Source organism: Amblyomma maculatum, chromosome 1, assembly GCF_055883805.1.
Source record: "Amblyomma maculatum isolate TAMU_Amacu chromosome 1, ASM5588380v1, whole genome shotgun sequence".
NCBI classification, from domain to species: Eukaryota; Metazoa; Arthropoda; class Arachnida; order Ixodida; family Ixodidae; genus Amblyomma; species Amblyomma maculatum.
The window spans coordinates 209,985,556-209,998,842 of NC_139344.1; the positions used below are offsets into that span (position 1 = coordinate 209,985,556).

Consider the following 13,287-nt stretch of genomic DNA (forward strand, 5'->3'; position numbering starts at 1 on the left):
CTATGTTTACTAATGTTTTCTGCATTATTACAAAGAAAGACCACACAACCAAAATTTAGCGTTGTAATCTTTGAAGAGTGATAGATGTTCCTGCAAGCATTCACTTTTTTTCTTATGGGGTGTTTTTTCTTGCTTTTGTCATTTCACAGGCAGTTCTTACACCAAATGACATGGCAGTATCAAAGTGCTACATACCAAGAGAGACAACTGTGATCTTTTTGTACATTATAGCAACCATTGTGCTGATTGTGTTTTCACTACATGGCCGTCAAAGATTTTAATTAAATAAATTGTGTATGTTTGTTTTCATTCTGGATTGTAGCTTTACATTATGGTGCTGTGCCAGTTTTACATACTCTTTGCTTTGTGCCCTTGTAAATATACTTGAAGCTAATTTTAAAAGCTTTTTGTTATGAGATTTATGGAGCGGCTGTGAAGATACACCTTGCAGCAGTCATTAGGGTGCCTATGACAGCGAACAAGGTCGCCCTTTCTGCCAAAATCTAGTGCTCACACCGGTTTCGTGCCATCCGAACCGTCAATACCGCACTTTAGAAACTTTGCAGCTGGGGTGTGTAAAGGTGTAGTGGAAAAGAATTTTCCTGAAAATAGGCCTGGTTTCTCCCATGGCGCTGAAATCCTGTCCGCATCATATCAGTTAAACTGCTCGACTTATCAGCACTGGAATTTCCCCCCTTCGCTGTGTCCTGTAATGAAGTTAAGGCTCATCCTGCTCAAGAAAGTTTTCTTCGAAGAAAATTCATGGACCTCACACCCGAAGTCTGAGGCAGGAATCCTGCTCAAGTTCGCAAGTCAATGGTACTGTTTAGAACTGTGAGGTTTTAAGTTGTAAATATGTGTACTGCTACATTTCTTTTTTGAGACGTGGTACTATTAAATTTAACATCAAGGCCATTTTGTGTTTTTTTTTCATATCCATAGTGCTATAATGCGCCAAGGCCTGTTTCGTTTTGAAGGATTTTCGTCATGCTTATAAATGTTGCAGGATGTTACTGTTCACCAGCAATTGCCTGACAAACTGGTGGACAATAAATATTGGTGGCTGATTGGCCTGTGGCACTTTTGAAAAATGCACATACAATGCAGTGAATTTGAGTATACTGCCTCTTTGTTAAATGTTTATGGGGGGGGGGGGGGGGGGGGGGGGGGCTCCTGTCTTGCTTTTTCTCTAGGTGGGTGAAGAACATTTGTTTCTTGTATTTTGCGCCTTGATTCTTTTTAGGACACGCAATTGGCCTCAAGATCACTGTGTGGCGCAGTGGTGAATCTTACTTCAAGTGGATGCGTGCTCGCGTCGTCTGCTAGCCAGCAGTGCTTACATGCACAGGCACAGCCAGGTGTCGGCTGTTTGTTTTGCGACTCCAGTGTGCTTTTATTTACCTGTCTGCCTCTTATGAACGAAATATGAGCAGGCTATCTTCTCATACTACAATGAAGGCAATAATTGCCCTTATCGAGTACGTCATACTGGATGATGACACCCTCTTTCGGTCTTTGGCGCTTGATATTCTTTGCCGCGCGGCATAGCATACACAGCAACAATGTAATTAGGTGTCATGTTAAAGCAATATGAACAGGTAGCTGATGTCTGTACAACTTATGTAATCGCCCAAAAATTATATACTCTCATTTCTGTTCGGAATGCAACAGCTACTGAATCATGAGCTGGCCTAATACTTTTTGCCGAGCAGATGCAGTTTCACGGGCCATTCTGTGCCCTCTGTACAGACGATCAAGTTGAATAGTTTCTTCTCGCCATGTGAATCATTTTGGTAAAGTCTCTATTCGGCAAGGTGCTGCTGCTCACTTCTGGGCAAAGCCGTTGCTGAGAAAAGCAGAAAACACCAAATTTCATATGGGCTTGACTATCTCGCTTTCCTTCTAGCTTGACCGTGTTTACTTTGGGGATATAAATAGATTTGACAGTCGCAAGAATGCGTAGAGAATCCATTTCTTTCAAAACAGTTTAATATCTGGCCCTTGTTCAGATAATAATCCTAAACTTTTGAGGTGCATAAGACTGGAGATCACTGCTCTATATTTACAGCACCAAAGAAATAATTCTCTCAGAGCGTCTTGCCCGAGCAAAACCATACCCACGCACAGTTATTTTCAGTGTATTCGCTGCGACTAATATTCGTGGCTTGCTCTTCATTGAAAAAAATAATTCCAGAGGGTACTACATTTTCGCTAATGTGCAGTATATTCTTGTCATAAAACCATATTTAGTCTCATCTCCAAAAATTATTGCACTGATAATTTATCAATTATTAACGCCACATACACAAAAAGTTCCGATATGCTTTATTCGGTTTCGGTGAATGCTAGCGTTCTTTTTATAATCAGTTTTATATCCATCGGCGCAGCGTTGCAATTTCAAATTTGCTGACATCTGCAAAAGGTATTCGCCTCATAGAGTTGGACGAACTCACTCCATTCAGCGCGCTACACATGCATTAACAGTCAGCTTTCCTGTGCAGCCAGATTTCCTGTAGACTGTCGCAGCAGTGCCAGTGTTGTTTAGCCAACTGATGTGCGGTTAGTCTGTGGCAAACTCACCGGGCAGTATGCTGTCTGAACTGTATTAATCCTGTAGATACTGAAAATATAGGAAACCATGCTGTACCGATCCTTTCTTAAGCCAGGTCAGAACAAAGTTTGCATCAACATGGGCTTAGAAGATGCTACCACAGCAACTGGCATATTGTTCTGCATTCCATCATGCCCTGCAGTGCACCAGTCATGGAAAATGGCAACGGCTACGCCATACAAAAATAGAGGAGGATGAGGGAAAGCGCATGTGTTGTATGTTACTCACAAAAAGTAAATTTTCAGTGGCAATTTTCTTCCCTACATAGAACCGTGACGCCACAGTGAGATCTTATGACGTGAAATGCACTTGCTGGAACTGACACTGAATTTGCCTGCCCAACACCAGTATTAGGCGTGCGCACGCTGGTGATAAAGCGAAGAAAAAACTAATCTGATACCTGTCAACGAAAATATCAGTCCCTTGAGCACGATACAACGCAAAATATGTGCGAAATGTCACCAATAACTCCAAAAGAGAGGTGGTTGTGTGCCATTCTTTTCCTGTATTCCACGCTTATTTTCCGGAGCATTGGCATATTCTATTGTTTTTCCTTCAAAATTGGAACACTGTAAGTAGTAACTCATTCATTCCATCGTAGAGGTCACATTTTGTTTGCCAGAAAACCCACCTTCAACTTGAAAACAAACGCGCCACGTACGTTTCTGCAAATGCTGCCGACTGTCAATCTACATTATCAGAGTGACGGCGGCATTACCTCTAGGGCAGTCTCGTGGCAAATATATTTTGAAGAAATAGTGAAATAGGTTTTATTGTATATGCAGATGAGGTGGTGCACATAAACAGTTCTAAACAGATTTCACAATTTTCTTGCAAATGCTTTAATAAATAGATAAAAGTAGGACTTATATGTCCTATTGACTCTCGGAGGTTTTAGCACTGAATTATTTTCCAAAAGCTGTAATCATGAAATGGTCCCAAATGTGGCACAAATGTGGCACAAAGCGGTACTGAGCATTTCTTGCACAAAAAATTTGTTCATAGTGCCCTTTCTTGACTCGCATGGTTGTAGTCCTTTCCAGCAAACCAAACTATATAGCACATGCAAACCAGTTCTTGGCCATTCTTCTTACCTGCCTTATTCGTAACCGTTTGTATTGGCAACTTGATATATATTATCTCTACATAAGGTTGCATCCAAGGTCACCCTTTCAACATAACAGTTATCCAAGTCTATGCACCGACCACTGCTGCTGAAGAAGCTGACGTTGAGAGATTTTATGCGGACCTACAATGCCTTTTAGACCGCACCCCATCATCAGACGTCGTTTTTCTCGTAGGAGACTGGAATGCTAAGGTCGGGAGTGAAGAAATATCCGGAATTATAGGCAAGTTCGGTCTTGGCGAGCCAAATGAAGCTGGGCGGAGGCTAGTAGAGTTTTGTCAAGAAAACAACCTGATCATAGCGAATACTCATTTTCAACAACCCAAGAGGCGCCTGTACACATGGACTTCACCCGACGGTCTGTACAGGAATCAGATCGATTATATTCTTTGCCGGCAGAGATGGAGAAGCGCTATACAAGCAGTAAAAACAAGGCCTGGGGCTGATTGTGGCACCGATCATCAGCTTCTTGTTGCCAAAATTAAGCTTCGATTGAGGAAAACGCAGAAAACTAGAAGGACTTTCAGGTATGATCTGGATCAAATTCCATTAGAATATGTTGTGGAAGTGAGGAATCGATTTCAAGAATTAGATCTGGAAGACAGAGAGCCCGAAGAGATGTGGACTGATGTTCGTGATATAATACAAGAAGTTGCTACTAAGGTAGTTCCAAAGCAAAAGAAATGCAAGAAAGCAAACTGGTTATCTGAAGAGGCTTTGCAAATAGCTGAGGAAAGGAGGATGGCAAAAGTTATGGGGGAAAGAGAAAGATACAAGGTTCTCAATGCGGATTTTCAGAAAATAGCAAGGAGAGATAAGAATGCCTTCCTGAACATAAGTGCTAAGCAGTTGAGGACAACAGCCAATTAAGGAACACTGGAGCTCTGTATAAGACAATCAAAGATATCAAAGGAAGCTTCTGTGCTAAGCTTGGCGTGATAAAGGACAAACAAGGCAAGGACCTCACTGAAGCCTCAGAGATAAAGAAGAGGTGGCAGGAATACACAGAAGAACTGTACAAGAAGGACCCGAATGTGCAAACCCAACATAAGACGGCTGTGATTACTGATCTCGAGCCGGGCATCCTGAAGAGTGAAGTTGAATGGGCCTTAGCCAGCCTTGCTAAGAACAAAGCTAGCGGAATTGATGGCATTCCAGCTGAGTTGCTTCAAAACCTCAACAATGACGCTGTTAACATTCTGCATACATTATGTCAGAAGATTTGGACAACCCTGCAGTGGCCACAGGATTGGAGGAGGTCAGTTTATATCCCCATTCCAAAGAAAGGCAGTGCCAAAGATTGTTCCAACTACCGCACCATCGCGCTTATTTCGCATGCTAGCAAGGTGATGTTGAAAATCCTCCAAGGTAGGCTGCAGCAGTATGTGGATTGGGAGCTTCCGGACGTGCAAGCTCGGTTTCGCAACGGCAGAGGAACTAGAGACCAAATTGCTAACCTTCGCTGGATCATGGAAAAAGCAAGAGAGTTCCAGAAACCCATCTACTTCTGCTTTATTGATTATGCGAAAGCGTTTGACTGCGTAGATCACAGCAGATTGTGGCAAGCTCTCCAAGAGATGGGAGTTCCAATTCACCTCATCTGTCTCCTCAGGAACCTGTATGAAGGGCAAGAGGCCACAGTCAGAACTGGACATGGTCTTACTGATTGGTTTCCGATCGAGAAAGGAGTGAGGCAAGGCTGCATACTGTCGCCCTGCCTATTTAACCTATATGCAGAGTGCATCATAAGGAAGGCCGGTCTGGACAAGTCTTCAGCTGAAGTGAAGATTGCTGGAAAACGTATCAACAACCTTAGATATGCGGATGATACCACTTTAATGGCAGAAAGTGAAGTGTAACTCAAGAGACTTCTGATGCGCATACAAGAAGAGAGTGAGAAGTTTGGGCTTAAACTGAACATTAAAAAGACAAAGATCATGGCGTCTTGCCCTATCAAGTCCTGGAGCATCAATGGACAAGAAGTGGAAGCTGTGACAGATTTTCTGTTCTTGGGCTCCAAGATTACCTCGGAAGGAGACTGCAGCCATGAAATTAGGAGACGCCTGCTTCTGGGAAAGAGAGCAATGGTTAGCCTTGACCGCCTAGTAAAGAGCAGAGACATTAGTCTGCCAACCAAGATCCGTATAACTCGTGCTATGGTCTTTCCAGTTGTGATGTATGGATGCGAGAGTTGGACTGTGAAAAAGGCTGACCGCCGAAGAATTGACGCGTTTGAATTGTTGTGCTGGTGAAGACTCTTGAGAGTTCCTTGGACTGCCAGAAGATCATATCAGTCGATATTGTCGACCATAAACCCTGACTGCTCATTGGAGGGTCAAATTTTAAAGTTAAAGCTCAGCTACTTTGGTCATCTGATGAGAAGAGAGGAGTCGCTGGAGAAAGATTTGATGTTGGGAAAGGTTGAGGGTCGCCGGAGAAGGGGTAGGCAGCGAACGCGTTGGTTAGATGGCATCCTCGAGGCACTGCAGATGAAGTTATGTGATGTTAGGGAGGTAGTGAGAGACCGGAAAGCGTGGCGTGACATAGTCCATATTGTCACGAAGAGTCGGACACGACTGAACGACTAAACTGAACTGAACATAAGGTTATAACCGTTTAAGATATTTGATAGTTACCGCACAAAATTCAGTAGGTAGGCCTAGCGAAATGTCCAGTTATTTTCCACGTAATCAAAAAAATTGCTTTTCTGCTATTACTTAGCACGTCAGGTCTTAAAACCTTGAGCTCCATGCGATCTAGTGTTCTTGTCCTCTGCAGAAAGTTAAAAAGCCCAAAACATTATTCCTTTTTTCTCTATGTAGAAAAAAGGAATAATGTTTTGGGCTTTTGAACTTTCGGTTCTGCTGTCTTGTGTATAGTCAAAAATATGCAACACCTCTGAAAAAAAAACAGTTTTAAGCTGTGGACTCTATACCACATCTAATGAATGTGGCCGAATCCATTTAAAAAAAAGTAGTTGAACCTCTAGATAGATGACAGCACAGCATTAATGAGACTCCTGCCTCTTGCTGCCTTTTACTAGCCATTGAATTAGGAGAACAAAATGGGACTTATATGCCCCAATGTCATACGAAGAGGTAAATGGCATTGCATGTCTTATCGCACAATGAGCTGATACGTTCGAGTGACTAATGCATGGTACACCGATAGGGTAGACAACTAAATTAATTTCAGACTGAAGCTATCATTAAAGAGAAAGTCAACAAAAGCAACAAGCTACAACTTTTTTTCGGTGCATATTTAGAAAATCGAAAATCAAGCCCCTGATTTTTTCCATTTACAGCTTTGCGAAATGCTGGCGTTGTGCATCATATCCCTCCGGTAAATTGAACAAAAAGGCGATTGAGAATCTATGAAAGCAACTGAAAACAAAACTGGTGCTTTTATCCGCAATTCACACAAAACTCATTGGTTGCAAGGATGACATAAGGCCTGATCACTCCGACCTTTGTTACAATATTTATTAGATGGTGCCACCATATTTGCTTGCCTTGAGGCCTGTTATATAGGACCTCACCGGAAGGAAAGGGCTCATACGACCTTGAGGGCTTGTGCCTGGCTTGCATTTTGCTGTGCACGATGTTTCACGAAGGCCAAATGCATGGCATGCAAAACGAGTGACGTTTCGTATTTCAACTTCTTTTCCTGTCGAAGTCCTGTCGCATGCGAAAGACTCGAACCAGTCGGCATCTCTGCAGTCATTTGCTGCTTTTGCATTTATGCAATCATTTGAGTTATCGAACTTTTGTTCGAACACTGTGTGTTTGACGTCAAAGGGGCATATTTGTAATATTGTAACACTAATCTTTCAGTCAAGCTAAATTTATGGCATATTCTGATTGCAGACCCGTAGCAAGTTTTCTTTGCTGTGCGAAACCGAACACTATGTTTTGTTCGGATTGGACCACAGAAGTAGGACCCTTGGACTGCTTAGATATCGTGTTTCACAGAATTAGGAGGGCTGCTCCAGATCGCTCGTTGGAATTCGAAATCGCTGTTCATATTTAGCATACCTTTAAAACCTGACCTCTTGAGCCCTGTTGCCGCGAATTCCAATCGGCGATCCGAGCGCTCCGAGTCCGGGCCGGAGCAAACGACATACGGACCGTCCTGTCGCGGTCCATCAGAGCTTAAGATCAGAGTTCAAATCGGTCGTTGAAAAAGTTCATTAATTTCTGGGGGGGGGGGGGACTTGCTCTAAATCACTTGACGCTCGGAATGCGCCAATAGACCAGATAATCACCTGTTTCTGTTATAGAGACGTCATTGAAAGGCCTTTGAAACTCTACTTGAGGGAATATTCTAATGCAAGAAATCCATAGAGATGGCCATCGTGAGTATATGAGTCAAATTTAAAAGCTGTGCATGGAGCCTATAATTTCCAATAATTTTTGGAAAGTGCTCCTTATGACAGCTCGAAACCAGTTTGGGCGACACTTTCCTGCGCGCAAACCTCCCTGATGACGTCATCGGGGCTTACTGGATTTGCCCATTCATTGGACACCCTCAAGTGACGCGGACGGGGCGGGACGGAGCGCCGTTTGTTCTCTTCATTTTTTCTTGCGCGCCGACGTTCTCCGGGTAAAAAAATTTTGTGTTGCGGAGTTGTCTGATGGGAGGCCTATTGCTCGTGAGAATTTTCTAACTTTAGTAACTAGTTTTCATAGGCCCTTTAGACCTTTGTATCTCAGTGATCGCACACGTCATCAGCTGGAAAACCAGACATTCTTTGGAAATTTTTGTTTACCTGAAAAAATAGGGATTTATCTGATAACATCAGAAAAAGTGGCCTAGTCATCGAAAAGAACCGATTGAAATTAGCGCAATAGTCTGTTGGGAAATTTGACGGTTTTTTGAAGGCCCAGAATGTGGTCTGCTGATATTTAGGGCGTTTAGGGTGCTTCCGAAGTGTATAAGGTGCAACATCCTGTCCATTTTGTCTTTTTTTTTGCATCCACAGAGTAAGCACTGAGTGCCACACGTCTCATTAAGGTTTGGATGGTAATTTATAAATGTGGCTGCATTTAGGAGAAATTTCTTTGGTATATGTCAAACAGGAATGTGTGAAATTCGCACACTTTTGATGTTCTCCTGTAAGGCACTGCATTGTCCTAGCGGGACATCGGAACCAACTGGAACGCTTACTCGCGGTGCGAGGCCACGCTGAAACTGAAACAGGCTAGTTGCTCTACGATTCGAGTTATGATGACCAGATCAGAAGAAGCTGCTGCTTTTTGTGCAAATCTCCTTGTTCTTGTCCTTCACCACTGCTGCTGCCCAAAGGGGCGTCAGAGGGAACAAAGGGTGTTTTCATCGAAAGGTGAGAAGAAAAAATTGTGTTTTGCAATAAGGGTGAACCAACCTATCTGTGCCCTTTTCTCCAAGAGCTCTTTGCTGAAATCTCTTGTAGAAATCCGCCTATAGGGACCGGACCCTTCACCCGCTAGGCGCCGCCACCGTAGAGGCTGCGTTCAGCGCCCCATGTGGCCGGTTCCTCGTCCCTGTCGTGGAGGCGCCCTCCACGTCTCCGCAGGGATGTCGTCTCCTAGCGATGTGCCACTGATTGTAGAGGCGGGATTTGGAGCTGTTAATGAGGTTGAAACATTCTTTCAAGGCACAAACATCAGGAAAGGAACGAAGCTTTTTGAAGCAGGCCGTGCACACGATGTGAAGGAGATAATTTCGTGTGATGAGGTCCAAGTAATATCTCAATGCGTTGTGCAGACAAGCATCAGTGCGCCATCAAAAACTATCAAAAGTAAATATATCTACTGGCGTTTAGCATGCTGACTGTTGCGCTGCTAGCTTTATGCAATGTATCAGCTGAGCCGGATTACCGCTACATTCTTGCAATCCGCCTTTTGCGGGAGGATGTGGCGCCATCATGCGGGAGCGGGCGAGAAACATTGGACGGCAGTGCAACAGACGACGCGAAAGCGCACCATACGAAAAGGCCACGCCAACGCAGGTAGAAAGCGAAAGCTTCCCCCCTTTTTTGGCCTCGGGGCAGAAAGTAGTGACAGTGAAGTATATCATGTTCACGCAGTATGGGGGAATGTCATTGTCAAAGGTCATTGTCCCGGCCGGAATGCACACCTGCAGGAAACGCACGGCATTTTTCTGGCAACGAATGATTCAGCGCTGTAGCAGCTGTAGCCGGTTTCTGCCCTCAGGAATTAGAACGGATGTGGTCGCAGTGGTGAAAAGGTTCTCAGTGCACAGCGAATGGTCATTCTGTTGTGAAGGGATCCACAACCTTTCTGCCTCCGCCGCGATTTCTGCGGAATCAACGACTTGGTGACACATGTGCATCTCCTACATATCGGATGCGCATCTCGGTCAGGAATCAACCCTGTTCTACGTTCTGAGCGATCCACTCTGCAAGTGAACGAGCATGAACCCTCCAGGAGACTCATCGCGGTTTCCTTGTCGTTGCAAACGGTTGGACGAAGACGACGATAGCTTCCTAACGAAGTGCATCTGATTGCGTACGCCAAAGGAACAAAATCCGAATGCTTTGGCGTGCACAAAGGCGAGCCTCTAAGGTAAAAAAAAAAAAAAAAATACTGTGCTTCATGCAAGAGTGTCAAGTGCATCATATGCTCCGAGCGGCAAAAACACAGATACTACAGGTATGTATGCATCTAAAGGAAATATGCATGATGAAAAGTACCTACTGGAATTTGCACCCAGCCTGTAACGCACCAGTGATAGCTGCAATGAGGATTTCTTCGGTGCGTGATTGCTTTAGTTGCGCCGGGGCCTGAAGGCGATGTATTTTGTCGCTTCTTTTCTGTATGTGCGAAAGGGCTAGGCAGCTTAGATATATCACAGGCGGCTGTGTGCGCTAGGCCGTAATATTTAGCATGTTTTATCGTGACTGCCACCTGACTAACAAGAAAAAAAAAATTTGGAGGACGCTTAAGCTTCGCCTTCAAGAGTGGAACGCGATAGCGTTATTGCACCTCGTCGAGAAAACTTATTAAACGCAAGGGTATTGGGGCATCCTCGCACCGGTACCCTCGCGGCCCGAAGGGCAGAAGCGGGTGAGCGAAGATAGTGATCTAAAGAAAGGAAAGACGCGTGATTCTACAACCCGTGAGGGTGCACGGCGAAACGTCAGGGGCGAGTGGCGCGCCACGTGTCGGGGCAGCGCCGCACATTGCGAGGAGGGGTTCTGTGTTTGCCGCAAGATGGCTCTGCATGTGCGCAGAGCGCAGAAGAAATGTAGCGGAAACGTACTTCGCTACTCGTGTAACTGCGACTTCTGTAAGTAACATGCTCATAATTACCGATATACACCGCAGTATAACGTTCTAGGGCACGTTTCTAAGGCAACACTGCATTCACTAGAAGCGCTTTTGTACCGCTTTCAAGCATCGAACTCGTGGCTGAGTGGTAGAGTCTCCGTCTCACACTGCGGAGACCCTGGTTCGATTTCCACTCAGCCCATCTTGGAAGTTGCTTTTTATTTATGAAGTGCATGCCGGGATTTATCGCTCACGGCCAACGCCGCCGACGACACCGGCTTTTATGCGACACGAGCTCCTTTACGCTGCCGCGTTAATACGGCGTTTTAATGCACTGCCGTTCGCGAGCCTCATGACCAGCCCAACCAATCGGCTCGCGAACGGCGACGCATCACAACAAACGCCCTATTTTTTTCTTCTTTTTAGTCAGGCGGCAGTCATGATAAAACACGCTAAATATTACGGTGTGGCGCACACAGCCACCTGTGATATCTGCGCTACCCGGCCCCTTCACACATAAAGAAAACAAACGACAAAATACATCGCTATCAGGCGCGCCGAACAAATGCTCATTGCGGCTATCACTACTGGGTTACAGGCTTGGTGCAAACTCCGGTAGATACTTTTCAGCATGCACATTTCCTTTAGATGCATACATGACTGTAACGAGGTGTTTTTCGCACAGTCGAGCGTACGCAGTCGGTTGCTAAGGTCGGCATTCACATCTTGACGCTTGGTGGCCCTAATTCAAGCTTCACGTCGTTGTTGGTCGCGGCTCGCCGAAAGAAACCTGAAGAACCGCGTCTTGCATCTCGGCACGTTTAGAGAGTGGCAACCGTACGCGGCAGGTGTGGTTGGCATCGCTTTTGCCAAGCCTATGACGGTCACCGTGCCGCCCGGCGCCGCCAGCCAAAGTCTAGAGGGTGTTGCGCCAGCCCCCGTGCACTGGCGGCGCGGCGCCGAGAAACGCCGTCGACGCCGTCCAATGTGTTTCCATCGGTCGCCGCTACAACTTTGCGCATGCGCAGAAAACTCGCGCAAAAGGCGGATTTAACGTGTGATAGACAAGAACGGCTACAAGAAGCGTAAGAAAAACGACGTTTCGGAACCTACTCGGTTCCTTCATCAGGTGTAACTGCAAGTGAGTTCTTGGTAGGGGTGGTTTATTAAAAATAAAGAGGAAGTAACGGAATGTTGCCGGCCGCGGCAATTGGTATCTAATATCTTAAGCACCGGAGCTGCGGACGGCGGAAATTAAAGGGACAGGGTGCGGGAGTTGCAGCTTACCTTTTTTTATTTTTATTCCGCGATCAGTCATCCGCTAGTTCACCGAACGTAGCCCGTGGATGTATGATTGGGGGGGGGGGGGTGCTTGGAGGGATTAGTACAGGACCTGTATTTCGAGTTTACGTCGTTATCAAAGTGTCGCTATCTCACGTGACCTCGAGTCATCTGATTGGTGGATACGCCGGAACATGATGTTGCCACCTCTTCCGGTTCCAGCGTTTCAGCCAATCAGACGGCTCGAGGTCGAGTACGTGAGATAGCAATACTTAGATAGCGACTTAAACTCAAAATACGGGCCCAGGTTTATGTTTTCTTGCGCCTACTATGATTCCAGCAAGAGTATCCTGTGTGAGCGCGGCTCTTTGTCCAGCACAGTGGGGTTTTTTTCCAAGCCATTTTTGCGTTGGAATATCTCGCAGTGTACAGCCCTCGCGCCACGGTCTCTGCTCGTTTGTAAAACGTCCGCCTTGTGCTGTTCCATGCTTTGGGGGAATTGCGCTCTTTTGTAGACGGGAAAATACTTGTGTCGCATGACGGGTGCCCTTCTTCGCTTTTGCATTTCCCACGAAATGGCTGCTGCATATCTTGGACTTCGGCGAAGACGCCCAATCCGTGCCATCTTCGCTGCAGAGGTAAAAGTGAAGTTCCGATGGTGGTTCTTTTTACCTTGTGCGCCGCCAGAGACGGTATATACGTGTTACAGCGGAGGTTCCTTGCGCCAGAGACGGTAAGAGCGAAGACTTGAGAGCAGGAGTTGACGAGAAGAAAACTGAATTTTATACACACACAGCAAATATTTACAACATTTACGACAGAGATGTAAGGTTGAACCGGCTAAAAGGGAAATATTCCCACCTCGGCATAGCCGACGATGCCGAGCATCAAAACCTAGTCCGGAACGCCGGACCGTGCCCTCGGGCTTGGTTTTAACCCCCTTAGGTCCAGTCCTAAATTCCGTCACAACCAATTCCGTCCGACGCTTGACTGTACTA

At 45.5% G+C, this 13,287-nt stretch overlaps 1 protein-coding gene across 3 annotated transcripts in view; it reads left to right on the forward strand.

The window, feature by feature from the left end:
- The window catches only part of PGAP5 (Per1-like protein PGAP5), a 39,672-nt gene extending 39,363 nt beyond the window's left edge, over positions 1–309 (forward strand). For all 3 annotated transcript variants that reach the window (XM_084590211.1, XM_084590210.1, XM_084590212.1), the window contains exon 10: positions 150–309. In XM_084590211.1, coding sequence (XP_084446337.1) covers positions 150–281 — 132 coding nt within the window. In that variant the 3' untranslated portion in view covers positions 282–309. The remainder of the gene's footprint in view (positions 1–149) is intronic.
- Positions 310–13,287: the final 12,978 nt, after the last annotated feature.